This window comes from Sinocyclocheilus grahami, unplaced genomic scaffold, assembly GCF_001515645.1.
Source record: "Sinocyclocheilus grahami isolate Dianchi unplaced genomic scaffold, SAMN03320097.WGS_v1.1 scaffold32.1, whole genome shotgun sequence".
Lineage (NCBI taxonomy): Eukaryota > Metazoa > Chordata > Actinopteri > Cypriniformes > Cyprinidae > Sinocyclocheilus > Sinocyclocheilus grahami.
Window position 1 is genome coordinate 3,561,373 of NW_015505211.1, and position 20,552 is coordinate 3,581,924.

General features: G+C 40.0%; 1 protein-coding gene across 1 annotated transcript in view; it reads left to right on the forward strand.

The window, feature by feature from the left end:
* Positions 1-20,552, forward strand: part of LOC107577624 (ryanodine receptor 1-like) — a 48,594-nt gene that overhangs the window by 10,232 nt on the left and 17,810 nt on the right. Inside the window, exons 28-72 of the mRNA XM_016263683.1 lie at positions 41-485; positions 588-1,190; positions 1,272-1,472; positions 1,608-1,719; positions 1,922-2,062; positions 2,158-2,431; positions 2,572-2,686; positions 2,789-2,921; positions 3,110-3,204; positions 3,290-3,425; positions 3,615-3,801; positions 3,955-4,066; positions 4,151-4,271; positions 4,354-4,523; positions 4,720-4,940; positions 5,076-5,166; positions 5,252-5,392; positions 5,529-5,692; positions 5,795-5,873; positions 6,043-6,132; positions 6,497-6,637; positions 6,808-6,885; positions 6,980-7,055; positions 7,184-7,307; positions 7,391-7,506; positions 7,609-7,676; positions 7,777-7,898; positions 8,113-8,162; positions 8,627-8,687; positions 8,782-8,908; positions 9,001-9,112; positions 9,212-9,293; positions 9,386-9,516; positions 9,871-10,188; positions 10,277-10,517; positions 10,601-10,688; positions 10,856-10,948; positions 11,688-11,702; positions 14,151-14,321; positions 14,466-14,525; positions 14,601-14,735; positions 16,078-16,190; positions 16,348-16,444; positions 16,589-16,695; positions 19,504-19,555. Of these exons, the coding sequence (XP_016119169.1) occupies positions 41-485; positions 588-1,190; positions 1,272-1,472; positions 1,608-1,719; positions 1,922-2,062; positions 2,158-2,431; positions 2,572-2,686; positions 2,789-2,921; positions 3,110-3,204; positions 3,290-3,425; positions 3,615-3,801; positions 3,955-4,066; positions 4,151-4,271; positions 4,354-4,523; positions 4,720-4,940; positions 5,076-5,166; positions 5,252-5,392; positions 5,529-5,692; positions 5,795-5,873; positions 6,043-6,132; positions 6,497-6,637; positions 6,808-6,885; positions 6,980-7,055; positions 7,184-7,307; positions 7,391-7,506; positions 7,609-7,676; positions 7,777-7,898; positions 8,113-8,162; positions 8,627-8,687; positions 8,782-8,908; positions 9,001-9,112; positions 9,212-9,293; positions 9,386-9,516; positions 9,871-10,188; positions 10,277-10,517; positions 10,601-10,688; positions 10,856-10,948; positions 11,688-11,702; positions 14,151-14,321; positions 14,466-14,525; positions 14,601-14,735; positions 16,078-16,190; positions 16,348-16,444; positions 16,589-16,695; positions 19,504-19,555 (6,409 nt within the window). The remainder of the gene's footprint in view (positions 1-40; positions 486-587; positions 1,191-1,271; positions 1,473-1,607; positions 1,720-1,921; positions 2,063-2,157; positions 2,432-2,571; positions 2,687-2,788; positions 2,922-3,109; positions 3,205-3,289; positions 3,426-3,614; positions 3,802-3,954; positions 4,067-4,150; positions 4,272-4,353; positions 4,524-4,719; positions 4,941-5,075; positions 5,167-5,251; positions 5,393-5,528; positions 5,693-5,794; positions 5,874-6,042; positions 6,133-6,496; positions 6,638-6,807; positions 6,886-6,979; positions 7,056-7,183; positions 7,308-7,390; positions 7,507-7,608; positions 7,677-7,776; positions 7,899-8,112; positions 8,163-8,626; positions 8,688-8,781; positions 8,909-9,000; positions 9,113-9,211; positions 9,294-9,385; positions 9,517-9,870; positions 10,189-10,276; positions 10,518-10,600; positions 10,689-10,855; positions 10,949-11,687; positions 11,703-14,150; positions 14,322-14,465; positions 14,526-14,600; positions 14,736-16,077; positions 16,191-16,347; positions 16,445-16,588; positions 16,696-19,503; positions 19,556-20,552) is intronic.

A 20,552-nucleotide genomic window follows, 5' to 3' on the forward strand; every position in this document is an offset into this window, starting at 1 on the left:
AAAACTGAAAACTTGAATTATCGTTTCCTCTCTTCTCTAGGTGCATTGACATCCTGGAACTGTCAGAGTGCACTGACCTAATGACGTTCCATTACCACACACTGAAACTGTATGGCTCTGTATGCGCTCTGGGCAACAACCGTGTCGCACACGCCCTCTGCAGCCACGTTGACGAATCGCAGCTCTTTTATGCCATTGAAAACACCTACCTTCCCGGCCCAATCCGTAGCGGCTACTACGACTTGCTCATCTCCATGCACCTCGAGTCTGCCAAGCGCAACCGTCTCATGACTAATAAGGAGTTCATTGTGCCCATGACGGATGACACACGTAGCATCACCCTCTATTCAGATGCTGAGAAGGCCCATGCGCTTCCTGGGGTCGGCCTCACCACCTGTCTACGCCCCAAACTACACTTTGCCCCAACTGGGTTTGTGGGCACTAATGCAGACCTCTACACCCTCAGCCCCATCATACCTCTGCAGGTAGGTGGAGGAAATTAGATTGGTGTCTTGTTGTGAAGACTACCACAAAATTGGCTTCTTTATTTCTCTTTTCCTGACCCTTTTTGTCTTTCTGTACTGTAGAAGCTTAAAGACCATGCCCTCAGCATGCTTACAGAAGCCGTACAGGACGGTGGGCAGGCCATGCGGGATCCCGTTGGTGGCAGCGTTGAGTTTCACTTTGTGCCCATTCTGAAGCTCATCAGCACCCTGCTAATAATGGGCGTGTTTGATGATAACGACGTCAAACACATCCTGAAGCTGATTGAACCATCCGTCTTCACTGATGGTGAGAACCCGGGAGAAGAACTGGAGGCCGCCAGAATTGAAGATCCCGAGCAACAGCTGGTCTGCAAAGAGGAAGGAATGGAGGTAAAAGAGGAAGAGGAGCAAGTAGAGGGTGAAAATGAGGGAGAGCTGCTGGATGAAGGAATGGGAGAGGAAGAGGAAGAAGAGCTTGAGGAAGAGGAGGAAGATGAGCTCGAACCTGAGGAGGAGGAAAATGAAGAGCAGGTGGGAAAGGAAGGGAAAGAGGATGAACATGCTGCGGAAAAAACGGATAGAGAGAAAACAACATATAGAGAAGATGAGAAAGAAACTGGTGCAGTAGAGGCAGAAGTGAAGGAAGAGGAGGATGTGGGAGAGGGACTGCTGCACATGAAGCTTCCCGAGTCTGTTAAACTTCAGGTGAAGTACTACTGATTGAAGACTTTCATATGTATTAGTATTTCTCTCACTTGTTGATTTTTATATCTTTCTCATCCTTAGATGTGTACTCTCCTGCAATATTTCTGTGACTGTGAGCTGCGTCACAGAGTGGAAGCCATCTTCGCTTTCTCGGACAGGTTTGTCAACCAGGTGCAGACCAATCAGAGACAGCGATATAATGAGCTCATGCAGGCCTTCACGATGAGCGCTGCAGAAACGGCCCGCAAGACCCGTGAATTCCGCTCCCCTCCACAGGAACAGGTACTGTTCAGCTGCTCTGGAGAGAAAATTCAGCCTTGGTATTTATAAAGCTTTTTTAGCTTTATATATACCAAGGCTGCATTTTCTGTCCAGAGAAAAAAAGGGCTAACTTTTACACTTACACTGTTTATTTAGGTGTACATGTTGATGCGCTTTAAGAACAGTCCAGAGGAGGTAGACTGCCCTGTTCCTGAGGGAGTCCGGAATGGCCTGCTGACCTTTCACCATGACCTTTTGGCTCACTGTGGTCAGTTTAACCACACAGAATAATCCCTTTTCAGAGAACATATACTGTCACTGTTTCATATGAAGACCAATATAATTAGTCCTTGTTTGTTGCTACTAACATCATTCCTGTTTCCACAATTTTTTTTAAACCTCAGATCTAAGGAGTCACTGTTCTCAAACATAATGTAGGGAGTCACATATATTATCCTTCTCTTTTATAGGGGTTCATATTGAAGAGGAGGAGCAGGAAGAGGAGGTAGACACCTCTCTCCATGGTCGCCTTCTGAGACTAGTGGAGAAAGTTAAGAGCTTGCGAAAGAAGCCGGAGGCTGAGCCTGAACCTGAAGAAGATAAAAAACCCAGTAAATTATTTTTACTTCATATGAAACTTCAGCGTTTCATATTAGACTTTTTTTTCCATAGCATAATTACACAACCCTTTGCTCTTGTGTCACAGGTACTCTGCAGGAGCTGATCTCCCACACCATGATCCACTGGGCTCAGGAGTCTTTCATTCAGAACCCTGAGCTGGTGCGACTCATGTTCAGTCTGCTACACCGGCAGTATGACGCCCTGGGTGAGCTGATCCGAGCATTGCCCAAAGCCTACACTATCAATGCAGTATCTGTGCAAGACACAATGGAGCTACTGGAGTGTCTGGGACAGATCCGCTCCCTGCTCATCGTACAGATGGGGCCTGAAGAAGAAAGGCTGATGATCCAAAGTATTGGGTGAGTGCATGATTGCATCCTAAAAAAGTCCTTCAACTTCAATAAGTAACTATAGCAACTGCAGTAGATACCTTCTGCTTACACTGCCAGAAATTTACACCATCCTGGAGTTGCAGTTATCCTCTGTCTTTCTCTTTCAGAAATATTATGAGCAACAGGGTATTCTACCAGCACCCCAACCTGATGAGAGCTCTGGGAATGCATGAGACGGTCATGGAGGTTATGGTGAACGTACTCGGAGGTGGAGATTCCAAGGTATGCCGTTTTTAAAAGTCACATTTTTATGTGATGTTGAAACATTTGATTGGTTTGAAAGATTTTTAACATTTAATTTGCGTTTGCATTTGCTCTGAGCAGGAGATCAGATTTCCTCGAATGGTGACCAACTGCTGTCGTTTCCTGTGTTATTTCTGCCGTATCAGCAGACAGAATCAGCGCTCAATGTTTGATCACCTGGGCTACCTCCTGCAGAACAGTGGGATTGGGCTGGGTAAAGCCTGGTTCTGAAAGAAACTCACCTTTTTAAGCTTTCATTTTTAATAACTTTTCATCTGCAGTATGTGCTTTTATGTTTAGCCTAGTTAAAATTGAAGTAAATCTAATTTAAATGTTGTTATATTCAGCTATAAATGTTTATTATTTAGTGCCGCATCAATCAACCAGTAAACAATTTTTCAGGAATGCGTGGCTCTACTCCTCTTGATGTTGCTGCTGCATCCTGTATCGATAACAATGAACTTGCCCTGGCTCTCCAAGAGCAAGACCTAGAGATGGTGTGTCAACCTAAAGTACAAATGAAAACATTTTTGAAGAGTTTTTGTGGCCCCCAGAAAACTCTTTTTGTCTCTGTTAATGCAGGTGGTGAAGTACTTGGCAGGTTGTGGCCTGCAGAGCTGCCCTATGCTCTTATCAAAAGGTTACCCAGATATTGGGTGGAATCCATGTGGAGGCGAGAAGTATCTGGATTTCCTGCGCTTCGCTGTATTTGTTAATGGTTTGTATTTATGATGTGATGATGGTTTTAACTAACTGGACAAAGAAGAGACTGTGTAGTTTGCATACATTAGATGCTGTATGCTCTGGTTTGCTTGTTACTGTGAGAGTCTTAATGACTACATAAAAAAAATTATAATAGTAATTTATGGTATAGCTATATACAGTTTGTATAACGTTCTCATTTCAGGAGAGAGTGTGGAGGAGAACGCTAACGTGGTGGTTCGACTGCTGATCAGGAGGCCTGAGTGTTTTGGTCCCGCATTGAGAGGAGAAGGGGGCAACGGTCTGCTTGCTGCCATTGAAGAAGCTATTAAGATCTCAGAGGATCCTGCAAGAGATGGACCCACTGTTAAAAAAGACAGACGCTTCCCCATGTGAGTGCAAAGCATCTCTGTACTACATTATCGTGTGGTATAATTAAGTCATTTTATCCTGATAAAGTCACCCCGTGTGATGCTTTGTTACGGTTTGATTTCACAGTGGTATGTAGAGAGGTTTTTCAGTGTTTCTTGTATATGTTGTGTCAGGTTTGGAGGTGAGGAACAGCATGAGGAGAACAGAGTGCACCTGGGAAATGCCATCATGTCCTTTTACTCGGCTCTCATTGATTTGCTGGGTCGCTGTGCACCTGAGATGCATGTAAGTGCGTTTGTATGCCAATGATTGAGTGATATTAAATGAAATCTGCTTAATTTAATGTCTCATGCTTCCTGTCTTGTATAGTTGATCCAAGCTGGTAAAGGTGAGGCTTTGAGAATCAGGGCCATTCTTAGGTCTCTGGTGCCTATTGAGGATCTGGTTGGTGTGATCAGCTTGTCATTCCAGATACCTGCTTTTGGAAAAGGTAATGATCAGTTAAGAGCTTGTAGATACATGCATGTATTCTTAACATTCTCACACTTCCTGTTTTACTCACTATATTTCAGATAACAGTATCATTGAGCCAAAGATGTCTGCCAGTTTTGTGCCCGATCATAAAGCACCAATGGTCCTGTTCCTGGACAGAGTTTATGGCATTGACAACCAGGACTTCCTGTTGCATGTACTGGAAGTGGGCTTCCTGCCTGACATGAGAGCAGCAGCTTCCTTAGACACAGTAAGATATCTGTTTCTTATCTGTATCTTTCTTCACTAAGAAAAATGCTGTCTGTGATTGCACTCAAATGATATGAGATACAATTGAGCTGTGGTGTTCACATGAGAAATGTGGGTTCAAGTTTAGCTTGCAACATTCTATGTACATAATTGTCTGCAGTACTCTGTCACAATTACTATCCTGTTCTTTCTCTAAGGCTGCATTCAGCACTACAGAAATGGCCCTGGCTCTGAACCGTTATCTGTGCTCCGCAGTGCTTCCTCTCATCACTAAATGTGCTCCTTTATTTGCCGGCACGGACCACCGTGCCATCATGATTGACTCCATGCTCCACACCATCTACAGGCTGTCCCGAGGACGCTCTCTTACCAAAGCTCAGAGAGATGTAATTGAGGAATGCCTCATGTCTTTGTGCAGGTGAGTGTTATGCACTGCAGCAAACAGCAGTAAAACAAGTGTGCACTCAAAACATGTTTAGCTTAGCTGATTATTTTCATAATTTTACTGGTGATTCAACATCCTTTTGCTTATTGTGTAATGTTTGCGTTACAGGTACCTGCATCCCTCCATGCTCCAGCACCTCCTCAGGCGGCTGGTATTTGATGTGCCGATTCTGAACGAGTATGCTAAAATGCCCCTTAAGGTATGGCATTATATCATCACACATCAGTACTATTAATTTAAACTGGTTTCAACAGTTATCTCATCTGTGTGTTATTATTTTGCAGCTGCTTACTAATCATTATGAGCGTTGTTGGAAGTACTATTGTTTGCCCAATGGCTGGGCTAACTTTGGCGTATCATCAGAGGAGGAGCTTCATCTGACCCGTAAACTCTTCTGGGGAATTTTTGAATCTCTGGCTCACAAGGTGGGAATACACCCTCTTTTGTGTAATAAATACAGAAGATGCTGTTACTGAGCTGTTTGAGAGTGTTATTCTGTCCCAAAATGGAGTGAACAGACAGAGTAACATTGTAGCTTTTCTAATTTGTGTCTACCAACAGAAATTTGATGCAGAGCTATTCAAAATTGCCATGCCTTGTATATGTGCGATTGCTGGAGCGATTTCTCCTGATTATGTGGATGCCAGTTACTCCTCCAAAACGGAGAAAAAGGCCTCTGTCGATGCTGAGGGCAACTTTGACCCCAAACCTGTGGATACCACCAAGTACATTTAATTATTAAATTATTATTTTTAGTGAGAGAAATAACATATACAAAAAGTAAAATATTTAATTACTTATGCTGTTTTAATGTTCTCTTTTTATAGCACTATCATTCCTGAGAAGCTGGACGGTTTCATCAACAGATATGCAGAATACACGCATGACAAATGGGCTTTTGAAAAGGTATGTATTTTATTATTTGTTTACATATTTATTTATAACACATTGCTAGGGGGTTCTGTGTGGTTGCTAGGGTGTTGATAAATGGTTGGTAGTATGTTATGGGTGGTTCCTGTCTGATTTTTATTATTTATTTGTGTAAGAGTCTTACCAGTGCCTTATAATCCATCAGATTCAAAACAACTGGACTTTTGGTGAGGTGCTGGACGAAAATGCCAAGACTCATCCCATGCTCAGGCCTTACAAAACGTTCTCTGAAAAGGTAACAGACATAATATTATATTAGATGTTCACCCTCTCTGTGACTATGGTTAAGTCAGAAGCAAGGGAGGACTAAATCCAAGTGTAGAATAAACAAATTTAACAAAGATAAACCAAAAACATATTAGAAACAGAACAAAAACACAAGGCAAAACAAGAACCAAAGCTGAGAACAGCAGTTAAACACACCCAAGACCTAAATCAATGAATAAGTCACTAAAGGCATTGCAAACAGACAACAAGGAAAGGCATTAGGAAACTAAGGTATCAAAATTTCAACATAAAAGTCCAAAACAAGACACAGAAAAGGGGATATTTGACTCTCTCAGACTTCATATGTTTTAATTCATTAATATTTGCATTAGGATAAAGAAATCTACCGCTGGCCCATTAAAGAATCCATCAAGGCCATGATTGCGTGGGAGTGGACATTGGACAAAGCCAGAGATGGAGATGATGAGAAAACAGAGAAGAAGACAGCTCGCAAGATCTCACAGACTGCACAGGTAAGGACAGAGTGAAAACATATCTTGAGATACTAACCAAATACTAGCTACATACTGCTGTATCTAAGTTATGTTTTGTGATTTTTGTTTCTCATATTAAATGACAAATTACATATATTAATTGATACTCTTAATATGAGTATGATATCATAATTCATTTCTTTTCATAGGCGACCTATGACCCCAGTCATGGCTACAGCCCTCAGCCCATTGATATCTCAGGCATGACACTATCCAGAGAGCTGCAGGTACACAGTGCAAATGCACATTCCCATTTAGTTCAATATCATCATTTCAATACAATAGAGAGCATCATGGCTAACCGCACACTGTGTGATCTAGTCCATGGCAGAGCAGATTGCAGAAAACTACCACAATACTTGGGGGCGCAAAAAGAAAATGGAGTTACAAGCAAAAGGTTTGCATTTCTCTAATGTCTCATCAGTAAACAACTTTTTAAAATGGTTTTGCTGTGTTATTATTTGTATTTTTTAGTTGAAGCTCATTTTAGTTCATCAACATCTCTCTTAATGTATTTTGAATTAGGGGGCGGGGCACACCCTTTGCTTGTGCCTTATGACACACTGACAGCTAAAGAAAAGGCTCGAGATAGGGAGAAGGCATATGAGCTGCTTAAGTTTCTGCAGCTTAATGGATATGCTGTGACAAGGTACAGGAGCCACTAAAAACGCATATATACTCCAAAATAATGTAATTGCTATAATTCTGATTGTCTAAAATATCTCTGTCCAGAGGGCTCAAAGATATGGAAAGTGACATTTCATCTATTGAGAAGCGCTTTGCGTATGGCTTCCTACAGAAGCTGCTAAAGTGGATGGATATTGCCCAGGAATTCATAGCACATCTTGGTAAAACTTTCTTTATCTTTTAACCTTGTTCTTTATCCTTATTGCATGAATTTATGTATGAACTGAGATTAACTAAATTTCCTGTGACATTTGTGTTTACAGAGGCTGTTGTGTGCAGCGGCCGTGTGGAAAAGTCTCCACACGAACAAGAGATCAAGTTCTTTGCCAAGGTAAGTCTCTCGTGGTCTATACGCAAAAGAAATCTTTCAGCATTTGAATATTAGCACAAGACTAAATATTGTTTGTGTGTTTTTTTTCTGTCATCCTCAGATTCTTTTGCCTTTGATAAATCAATATTTTAAAAACCACTGCCTCTATTTCCTTTCCACACCGGCCAAAATCCTGGGCAGTGGTGGACATGCCTCAAACAAGGAAAAAGAGATGATTGCAAGGTAACAACCACAGACACTTTACCAGTCCAATATGATGTGTATGTCAAATACAAGACCAAATCTTATTATGTCATGTGTTTTGTTACTTTAAATAATATTTCATATAACTTTTTTTAAACCTTTTATTTCATCATGTTCCTCTTGCTGCTTTCTTCTCCTACTTCTCTCATATTCATTCTTCATGTTTCTTTGGTTTCCTTTAATTCGGTATCAGCATCTTCTGTAAGATGTCTGCCCTGGTGCGACACAGAGTGTTTCTCTTTGGTAAGATATCTACTCTGCTGTCCTCCATCACTTTTCCTTTCTGTTTTCTTACTGCTTTTATTTTGAATGTTTTACCTTTCCTTTTGTGTGTTGATCTCCATCAAGCATCAAGTAGAGCATCTAATTTGGTAATCTAATCTAAAAAAATTATAAGAAATTTCCCCCCCCAAATATTATTACAATATTTTAATATTTAATAATAAAATATTTTTACTAACAATAAATTAGTTATTAAATATTTTTATTAACAATAATTTAGTTATTAAAGGTAAGGTTCCTGTTTCCTTCTTCCCTGAGTCTTGATCTTTGTTAAATGCATATATACATTTTCCTTAAATAATCCTGGCGACCTGAGGGTTGCAACCCAGGGTTTGAAAGCCATTGATCTAAAAAGTGTTTATGGGTCAAAAAACAAAAACTGAATTTCTGTCCTTGATGTAAAACCATCTATTTGTGATTCACAGGTACGGATGCACCTGCTATTGTCAACTGCCTTCATATCCTTGCACGGTCACTTGATGCCAGGTACTGAAAGTCGCTGAAATGAATTTCCAGTCAAAGTGGAGAAAGGTTGCACAGCAGTTAAATGTCTTTTTTTTCATTTCTTTGACGTTAAAAGAACTGTGATGAAATCCGGACCCGAGATTGTAAAAGCAGGGCTGCGTTTGTTCTTTGAGAGTGCAGCTGATGACATCGAAAAGATGGTGGAGAACCTCAAACTTGGCAAAGTGTCCAAAGGCAATCAGGTACAGCTCAAGTAATACTTACTGTATAAGACAAGGTTCATTTGCAGCATTGTTTTTGCATGGCACAAGTCTTTTTGTATTTTGTCTCTCAGCCGGTGAAAGGCGTGTCCCAGAATATTAACTACACCACAACAGCTCTGCTCCCTGTCCTCACTTCACTGTTTGACCACATAGCTCAACACCAATTTGGAGATGATGTTATCCGTAAGGACTTTTTTGAAAACTAAATGCGCCATAAACCTTTTTTTTTATAGTTTTAAAATTATGTAGTTAAATTAATGTGTCTCCTCTTGCTTCTATTAGTGGATGATTTGCAGATGTCCTGCTACCGAATCACGTGTAGTATCTACTCTTCTGGAACTGTAAAAACACCTCATGCAGAGAGGTCCGTTAGAGTGTATTTGTGTGTGAGTATAAGTCTGTATGTGATGTGACTGTGGTTGAGGTTTCTATAGCTTTCCTCTATATTTACATTAGGCATAGACCAGCACTTGGAGAATGTCTTGCTCATCTTGCTGCAGCCATGCCTGTGGCCTACCTGGAGCCCCATCTTAATGAATACAATGCATTTTCAGTGTACACTACCAAGACACCCAGAGAACGAGCTAGTAAGTCCTCTCTTTGCAGCTACGCTACCATTTAAAAGATGATAAAATGCATTTAGAATGTTACAAAAGATTTCTATTCTAAGATTTTAAAATAAATACTATTCTTTTGAACTCTCTTTATCAAAGAATTCAGAAAAAAAAATTCACAGTTTCCACCAAAATATTAGGCAGTTTTCAATATTGATGATGATAAATATTTCTTGAGTACCAGATCAGCATATCAGATGGTTATTCAGATCACATGACACTGAAGAGTAATGGCTGCTGAAAATTCAGCTTTTCCATCACAGGAATAAATTACATTTGAAAACATATATTAAAAAAGTTATTTTAAATTGTAATAATATTTCACAGTCCTGGGCCTTCCAAACCATGTCCATGAGCTGTGTGACATTCCTGAGCTAGACATATTATTGAAAGAGATCGGGGACCTGGCTGAATCGGGGGCCCGCTACACTGAAATGCCGCATGTGATAGAGGTCACCCTGCCCATGCTGTGTAACTATCTGCCCCGCTGGTGGGAGAGAGGAGTGGAGAACTTTCCCAAATTGGAGGGTAAGCTGTGTACAGACGTCACCTCCGATCATCTCAACCAGCTCCTGGGAAGTATCATGAAAATTGTGATCAACAACTTGGGAATTGACGAAGCTTCCTGGATGAAGAGGCTTGCGGGTATGAGAAGTTATCATTCTCAAGTCTGTGCTTGTATTTTAGTTTCAGATCAGGTTCTTCAACATATAATATCCTTGTCTCGATCCAGTGTTCTCCCAGCCCATTGTAAGCCGAGCCAAACCAGAGATGCTCAAATCCCATTTCATTCCCACCATGGAGAAGCTGAAGAAGCGTACGGCTAAAGTAGTGGCTGAGGAGGAGCACCTGCGCATGGAGGGGAAGTCTGAGGGGGACGAGGAGGAAGGAACTATTAGAGATGAATTTGCAGTTCTCTGTAGGGACCTGTATGCGCTTTACCCTCTTCTCATCCGCTATGTGGATAACAACAGGTATTTTGTGGTTCCTGTGTAGGTTTTTTTTAATGGATTAATTTTTAACTGTCTTGACATTTTAAATGCCACATGGGTTTTAGAGCAAGATGGCTGACCTGCCGGGACCCAGATGCTGAGGAGCTGTTCCGCATGGTGGGAGAGGTCTTCATCTTCTGGTCCAAATCTCATGTAAGAGACAAATGTCTGACTATTGGGGAAAAAAAAAAAAAAACACATCGCAACTCTCAGTATCAGCAGTCGTGATAAATAAATAAATTGAAACCGCAACTAATGACATTCGAAAACGACAACCTACAATTCTGTGTACCTCACTGATCTTCTCATTCTCTCTGCAGAATTTCAAGCGAGAGGAGCAAAACTTTGTGGTGATGAACGAAATTAATAATATGTCCTTTCTCACTGCTGACAGCAAGAGCAAAATGAGTAAGGTGAGGAGGCTCTTTGAAAGGTACAATCAATGGGACATACACTTTCATATTTGATCAATGATTTACTTCAATATTTGATTATGTGGTCAGAGTATTTTTTATTGAGTGAATTAACATATCTTTATATTAGTTTATACTGTATATTGACAATTTTACATTCATTCATTCATACATTAATTCCTTCATTACATTTACATAATAGTTGTGTGTTACTCTGGAATGATTCATGTACTATTACAGTATTTATTAAGATTTTGAAGTTGCTTTTGTATTTTGAAGTTTGTTTTAGTAGTTAATTTTTATTAGTTTATATATATATATATATATATATATATATATAATTTAGCTTTATTTTTATTTCAGTTTTATTACTTCAATTTAAACTTATTTCAGTTAGTTGCCAACATTTCTCAAATTTGTTTTTTGTAAAAGAATTTGTAAAAAAAAAAAAAAAAAATCAGTTGAAGTGTTTCATCTAATATTTAATTTCAGCTCTGTCAATTTTTTTAAACTGTTAATAAACCAACAGTGAATGGTTGTTTTGGCATCAAGGTCCACATCAAAGGTAAAGTATGCTGTGCTTTCATGCGTTTTCTGAAGACGTTGCGTTTTTTCTTAGTCAAAAAGGCAAGTGCTTTTCGGATGCGTTTTGCAGGATTTAGATGACAGTGTTAATGGTGTTCTCTCTCTGACTGTGCCCTGCCCTCTTTTTCTCATCTGGATGCTGGTGGGTTTCTAGACCGGGGACTCTGAGGTTAGCTTCTCTGTCTGCACGACTGCTGTGCTACCGCATGGCACCTCACATCTGGGGGGGCATTTCATCAACCCCCCCAACACACTGGCACTCTATACACACACACACACACACACACAACTGTGACTTCTCGACTGTTTGACAAGGCTAGTGTTGATAGAAATAACACGCTCTCCATTACATGTTTCATTTGTGGATAGCCGTCTTGCTAGATAGCATAATGGTTGTTGTTTTTTCCCCAAAATGGTAGTACTCTTAACGGATCAGATTTCTAATAGATACAGAATTTAAAATGTGAATTTAAGATAATACAATACAAGAATTATGGGTAAAATGGCTACTGTCATGCAGAAGAAAAGATTAGCCCACTCAGTCTCAAGAATCATTCCATCCCCATGGACACATGGGCCATAGGGCGCCCGTCGTTGTGCCAGTGTGAGGGGGGAGTCTGAATGGAAGCGTTTGATGAAAGATCTCTTTGTAGAGTCAGGCTCATGGCACTTGATTCCATAGCCGTCGCACAGGGTCCGAACGATTCAAGCGATTCAAACTGTATTTCAGTTAATTTCCTAAACTGGATTCATGTGAAGGAATTTGACCTCAATGTATATTTCGTCATACATCCTCCTTGACAAAGGGGGACATTTAGAGTCCATCCTCTCATGTGTGCCTACTTAATCCCACCTTAACTGGAATTGTTCCTGTACTTATATCCAGTGGCTTACATCTCCATATTGTTCCATTTTTGTCTCCCCATCCACCCCTTTTAACCCATGACTCCTGATGCAATCAAAAGCAAATGATTGAGGTGGGATTGTGGAAAAAAGGGATTACATTTGCATATTGTAGAACTAATTAACCTGTAAAACTTGACTTTAATTGTTCAGTTGCATTAACATTCGTTTGCAGTGGTCTACAGCTCAAATGAATCCTGAGTACCACCACAACAAGAATAGATGGATTATTTTATTCAGACCAGTGTTGAAGTCCATTTAAGACTCCCAAGACCCAAATCCAAACCAATACCAGAGCCCTTAAGATCCAGACAAGGACATGTCGGTCCAAGGTATGAGACCCACACAAAGTCCATGTTTATTTCATTTTGAGTGGTCTTAACCCTCAAGTCTACTGTATCATATTTAATACACAAATTTCTAAGGCCTCTAAATTATCAACAGTGTCAAGATTGAAAAACCTCTTGTATACACTACTACATGCTTTTTGCTATGAAAACTTTACTGATTTTTATAAAGTAAACATAGGAATAACTTTTGATTTTAGTAATATTTTAAGATGGACTGAAGCAAATTAGGTTTACTTGATTATCCATAATTTTTATTTTTATTTCTTTCTTTGAGCTCTGTGAGCTAGTCGATCAAATATGATGCTCAACAAAAACATGTACGCAAACTTCTATAAAATAAAAAAAAATCAACTTTCATTTTAAAAAAATTGAAGACCATAAGATCAGTACTCCAATTCAGATTTAAACAACTAGAGTATATTCTCTCTCACACACAATGGGTCTCATTAATGAAGCATAAGCAAGAATACCTATTGCATTCAAATCAGTTACATAAAATATGTTTTGCTCATGTTTCCTGAAAGAGGCCCAGTGTCTAAAACTGGGAAAGTGTTTGTTTGGAGGGGCAAAACTGGTGCAAACAGGACGTGTGTGATCAAGATTACTTAAATGATTTCCTTTGCTTCTATGAGTTGGGTTTCTTTTAAGGTTGGCAACCCAAAATGAGTCAAAAGCAATCATTTCCCCTTGGTATTATAATTAACTCCACTGAGTGAGTTTTACTGTGTGGGATTGCAGTTCCTCATCCATCCACTGAGGCTGAGCATGTTATGACAGTGCACGTCCTTGCAGACAATGCATGGAGTGTAATAAACGGCACTGACATGTTACAGTACAGATGCACCTATAGTGCCTGCTTCTATTATGTACCTAAGCTAAGATGATGTTGCAGCTGAATTATTTTTCCCCCTTTTGATGCTGTCACCTCTCTGTTAAGTAAGTATTGAGATTTCTACAACTTGTCTTCCCCACTAAGCACCACGATTGTTGTCTATTTTGATAAAAAGCAACCCTGAACATTTACCCTTCCTTCCTTCTTAATGACCCTATTAATCAGAATGACTCATTTTCTAAATAAGTCCTAACTTAAAAATTAAATCTAATGACTGAAATAATGCCTTCAAGTAAGGATGGATTGGTCCGTTTAGTTGTCTAGGTCCTGGTGAGGGAACAGGAAGTTTTGGTTTTTGCTCAATAAAATGACAGTACAGTCTTGAGGTGGACGTCTATTTTGTGGTCAACAGAATCTGTTGGCGCATCATTCAATATGAAAATCATCTCACAAGAAGCCATAAGGTCTCATTGAAAGTTATTTCATGATGTCTATGTCAGTTGTCATGCTTTGAATGTTACTGTCATCTCAGGCTGGTGGCTCGGATGTGGAGCGTACCAAGAAACAGAGACGAGGAGATCGATACTCTGTTCAAACATCCCTCATTGTGGCAGCCCTGAAGAAAATGCTTCCCATTGGACTTAACATGTGCTCTCCTGCAGACCAGGAGCTCATTAACCTGGCCAAGACACGCTATTCTTTGGTAGTGTAGTCACCAAATATCTGTATGTCTCTATCTATCTTGCCTATCTTACAAGCCTAGATGATGTAATAATGTTTCACTTAAACTTTAGGTTGGTCACTAAACAGGTAAAGTGAGCATGTCTGTTGTGTTGTTGACCCATAGAAAGACACAAATGAGGAGGTCAGAGAGTTCTTGCAAAATAACCTGCACCTCCAGGGCAAGGTAAGTGCATGTCTGATGTTAAAAGTCTTTTTAAAACGTGTTTTTTGCAGAAATCTGAATGCTACCTCTCCTCAGGTTGATAACCCATCTATGCGCTGGCAGATGGCACTGTATAAGGAAATGGCAGGAAAGGCAGAAGATGCAGATGCCCCAGAGAAAGTTGTGAAGCGGGTTCAAGAGGTCTCTGCAGTTCTCTACCACATTGAAGTGGTGAGTTTGAATTCCAAGGTTTAAAACTCCTAATGCAACTCAAATAATGCACATTTTGGTGACCATTCATCCACACTGCGACTATACTTCAGTATCTGACTCAAATTGCTTCAGTTGTTAACCTAAACGACACAATACCCATTCCATATGTGGTTTAAAGGGGTGGTTCACTTTTTTTTTTTCTAGGCTTGATTGTGTTTATGGTGTGCAATCTAACATGTGTTAATGCTTAGTTAAAAAAAAAAAAAAAAAAAACGCATTATTTTTCACATTTACCTTTTATTCCACACCGCTCTGTCCCTTCTCTCAGAAACACCCTGATAATTTCCTTCTTTTATGAAGCCCCTCGCTTAGAAATAGGCGATGGGCCCTGATTGGTTAGCTAGCCCAGTGTGTTGTGATTGGCTAAACCGCCTCTAGTGCGCATCTAAACGTCCCGCCCCTTTCCTCAGCGGCATGTGCTCCGGTTGTGTTGTAAACAATGGCATTGTTAATATCGCTTATCAGTTTGTGCCCGATTGAGAAGCAGAGGATTTTATTGAAGAGGATCATGCAGAACCTGTGCAAGCATGGCTTTTAATGGTAGGCCTATGTTTTTTGTTTGTTGTTGTCTCATACTTTTAAGATACGCTGTTATTTGTAAATGCTACTGCTTATGTTAGCTTTCAATATACGGTTTTATCCTGATTAAAGCTTTAATACAGTATGGCAACTGCACGCTCGTCCATGTTTAACGCTTCTCATAGCTATGTGAAAATAAGTGTATAATTGGAACAGTTCATTATTGGAGCTGAGAGAGAGAGATGCAGAGCGTGTGCAGAGCAGGGGGACGTGAGGAACAGTATCAGTAACAGTAAGAACCTCTGCTTTAGAACATTGATTTTGGATTCGCGAGGAATAGTATTAAAAACCGCTGCTTTAGAACATTGATTTTGAAACTTGTGAATCCATTAGAATCATTAGAAGACAGAATCGCGATTCATATATGTATAGATTTTTAAGTGCACCTCTAGTTTTCTCTTCCTCTTCTCTAAAGCAGCACAGCATGGCCTCGCCCCCTTTGCTGCCTTTTCCCGAGGGTGGAGTTTATCTGAGTTTGTGATGTCACGAACCCGGGAAGTAACGTCTTGTAGTCCCTACCAGCTGTTTTTGTAGGCATTAAACTGCCAGAATTTTAAAAGACGATATCTCAGTTTGCATTGAACTTGCAGCTTCGTAACTTTGCAGATAATTTTTATGCTCAAACAGCAACACTACACACTAACTAGCGTTAAAAAAGTTAAATCGCAATGAACAACCCCTTTAAAATCTGAAAACGGTCCTAAGGCAGTTCTTTTTTCAGACTGAGCACCCATTCAAGTCCAAAAAGTTGGTTTGGCATAAACTGCTGTCAAAGCAACGACGTAGAGCGGTGGTAGCCTGTTTTAGGATGACTCCCCTTTACAACCTGCCCAGGTGAGCCAAGTCAGGTCACAATCATATATGCCTGACAGTTCACAATCATACAGCATAAGTACATGTTTCTGCACTAGTCAGTCTGTTTCATAGAATTAATTAAAGAGAAAAGGGTGGATTGGAGAAGATATATGAATGTATGCTGTCTTTCTTTCAGGCATAGAGCATGTAACATGTTCCTGGATGGGTATAAGCGAAACTGGATCCAAACCGAAGGATATTCCTTTGAGGACAGAATGATTGATGACCTGTCTGTATGTGCTTCCACATTCCCAGAAATAACTGTTGCTTTTTAGCATGAAAGATATTGGGTGGAATACATTTCCTGTTAGTTTGGTTTGTCCTTGTAGTAAAATTTTAGTAACAGAGTTTTGTTTTGTTTTTCCTCACTGATATAGAAAGCGATGGAGGAACAAGAGGAGGAAGAAGAGGAAAAGGAAACAAAGCCCGACCCTCTTCATCAGCTCATCCTTCACTTTAGTCGCACAGCCCTCACAGAGAAGAGGTGAGATCCCTCCACATCTCTGAAAAGTGAATGACACTTTTGGCTTCCGGTGCCAAAATAGATGATCACATGGCCATAACCAGTGTCTGTTATACAGTCCGCTCAAGCTATTCACGTTTTTCACATGGTCGTTTGGCGATGTTATGTAATTATCTATTATAAAATAAAAACAATTCACAGATATAGAAAAGGGTATAGAAAAGAATCACCCCCCTTTAAAGGGGTCATATGATGCGATTTCAATTTTTCCTTTCTCTTTGGAGTGTTACAAGCTCTTGGTGCATAAAGAAGATCTTTAAAGTTGCAAAGACTTAAGTCTCAAATCTAAAGAGATATTCTTTATAAAAGTTAAGAGTCAACCACGCCTACTTAAAACGGCTCGTTCTAACACGCCCCCACATGTCTACGTCACGATGTGGGAAGATTTGCATAACGCCGCCCAAATGTTCACGCAAAGAAAGAAGGCGTAACTTTTATTCTCGCTGTAGTATTGTTGTTGCCGCCTCCGCCATGTCGTGAAGGCGCTGTGTTTCGTTGTGAAAGCGAAACTACTTTGGTTGGCCTTCCAAAAGAGGACGATATCCGCTTCATCATGCCTGGAGCTGATCCGTGCTGGTCGCTGAGGAAATAGATCAACTTCGCGCTGTCAATCGCCTGATCGGCTTTCACCGTGGACGAAGCAGAGTCCAGCCCGGGGTCGTCACATGTGGTTGCCGCAAGCCCGCCGGACGCTCCTTCGTCGAATCCGCCGGCCGCGCCGTTCTCAAGCCCGCCGTCCTCCGCTCACTCTAGGCCTCAGTGTGTGACGCTGTTTCGTTGTGAAAGCGAAACTACTTTGTTTGGCCTTCCAAAAGAGGACACGACTAGAAATCAGTAGTTAAGTTGTATTTACAACACTGTTCCAGAACAGTTTAACTCAAATATTCAGATGTGTCCAGTGCATTTTATGGAGGACTGTTTCCTGATCCTGGTAGAGTAGACTACAATGCCGGCTGTTCTGACTCACAGACTGTAAGTACGTTTTTTATATTTAAAGAATTTGCCACTGACGATTCAAACGTGAGTTTTTTGGGGAGTGTAGAGTAGCACTTGTTGTTTGTCATATCTCCGATCACAACGCGGCGCAATGCAATGCGTAAAAAGACAGTTTAAGTCATTATAATCCGTAATTATATCCCCACTGGATGCAACAAATGCCTCGTTTATAATGGGTTTTAATGTTTTTGTCTCGTCGCTCCGGCCGGACAGGGCATCACAATATGGTAGGGGCGTAACATTTCTGTCACACGCTTGAGGTATTCTGCCAATCACAACGCACTGGATAGCTGGCCAATCAGAGCACACCTCGCTTTTCAGACCGATGAGCTTTGTAAAAATCGACACGTTTCAGAAAGGCGGGGCATAGAGGAGAAACAATAATGTACAGTATGTGGAAAATAATGTGTTTTTTAACCTTAAACCGCATAAACACATTTCATTACATCAAATACACAAAATAATGTTATTTTTATGACCCCTTTAAAATAATCACATTTTGTTGCTTTGCAGCCTAAAATGAAGACGAACACAGTTTTTGTTTTAACCAGCTGTATTTACTCAGTGCAACTTAGAACATCCAAGTGAAAGATATAACACCAACATGTAAGAAAAAAAACTATAAAAAAAACAATCACTGAGTTGGAAAAAGGATCACCCCCTCCTAAAAATGACTTGTAAATTCAATTAGGTGTAGCTAATCACCTTCTCAATGGCACACAAAAACATTTGACTTTCAACTGTGATCAGCTGTGGTAATTTTTAATAGCTCAGCTGCATTTTTAATAGCTTTCCTGGAGCATTTCAGGCCTTGCTAGTGCAACTGAAGCAAACAATCAACTATGGGTGGCAAGGCACAGTCAAAAGATCTCCGGGATAAAGTTATGAACGGGCACAGTCAGGAGATGGATACGAAAAAATTTCACAGGTTTTATCAATGCCTAGAAGCACAGTGAAGTACCGAAATACTTTAGGCTATAGCAAATTATTTGGCAGACCCTGCATAATCTTCACTGTATAAATTAAATATAGATTAATACTTTTTTTGATGTTACAAAGGTTATTTAGTGAGCGCTTGTATTTTTCTTTGGCAGCATTAGATTTATTATTAGTTTGCTTTCACTTTAAGAACGAAGCACGAATTTAATATACTGATACACATGCCTTTTCTTTCTCAACTGTTTACGTTAAAACATATGCCTAACCGACTGTGTTTACTAGGATATTCGCCAAAACGCGCATTTTGATGTAATTTTGTCTGTATTTATTCATCCATGCACAAAAAAAGCGGAAGAGAGCTCAATTTAGTATTCGTGCTTCAGATGTGTGCGCAGAACACTTCTCACTCAGCGCTCGACTGTTCCGCAAACAATCCCGAGCGTCTTTTATGCGCACCTTGTGCCTTCGGGCAGTGCTTATATCGAGTCCTGATACGTGAGTTTGAACGAAAATGCACGCGTTGGCGGTAATGCACAGACGGACATAATGTGAACATGTGGACAGTGCCAAAATAAAGGTGCCTATTTTATACTACAAATCTCGATATTTTACGTGTGGCATCGATGCATCGTATGATTCGTATCGTCAGACATCGTATCGATGTATCGATCGATGAATCGTTACACCCCAACTAAAAATATGATTTTTAGAAGTATTAGAAGTATTAAAAACTAGGATCAATTAGGATCACGATTTCAAATGTAGACGTGTTTACATCTTTAATTTCCTTTGACTATATATTTCTTTTTAATTTTTTCCTTGCTTCTGTCGCAGTAAGCTGGACATAGATTACTTATACATGGCATATGCTGATATCATGGCTAAGGTAAGACCTCTCTGTCTTATGTTTAACAATCATAAGCAATTTAGTCATTATTTTTATGTGTGTATATATAGGCTATATATATATATTAGGGGTGTCCCCGACTAAGGATTTTCATAGTCGAATCAGAATTTTCGAATCTTGCCGATATTCGACTGATAGTCGAATCATATGTTTTGGGGGCGGGGGGCAAATACATTACCAAGAGTCAAGTTAGACATTCGATAGTCATAATTACTGACATTAACACACAGGGAAAATGTGTAACGGACGCCTTGCAGATACAAACGGGGTATATAATGTTTTATGTTTTGATTAAAAGATAGTTAACATTAAACGTCAGCGAAACCCTAAGAATTCACAATATTTTTTACAATAGTGCTCTCATTATAACGTTATGTATATGACAGTAGTTATTAATGTTCTGCATTTTTGTTTTGAGCTGCACACAGAAGATGACCAGTAGAATGAAGCATTTGATAGCAGGTTTTTAATCAATGGGATTTAACTCATCGTGTATCTCATATAGAATAGGCTTCGTTATTTATACAACATAAAGTTAATGTTACGACTATAGGCTACCTGCACAAAATGCCCCGAATGCACATGAACGTGTCTGCGCGGCGCTGAATGAACTCCTTTTGTGGACGCGTTCTTCACGCAACACCGTGCAGAAACACGGCAACTAAACTCTTAAATATTCACAGCGTTTTTTATAATAGTGTTCTCATTATATTTGTTGTGTATGACAGTCCCAGTCATAATTATTAATATTTTACATTGTTGTTTGTATTGCTCGCGCTGCGTGCTGAAGAGATAGTCACCGTAGTACTACAATGAAGCGCTTTACTGCAGTGCAGCTCAACCAAATGCATCTTATACGAGATAAATAATATATACACAATATATATAAACCGGCTGAAATGTTTTGAAATCACTTGTACCCTACCTGATCGAAAAAAAATCCAGTCTTTCACTCTGCCTGTGTCAATTTGAGTCT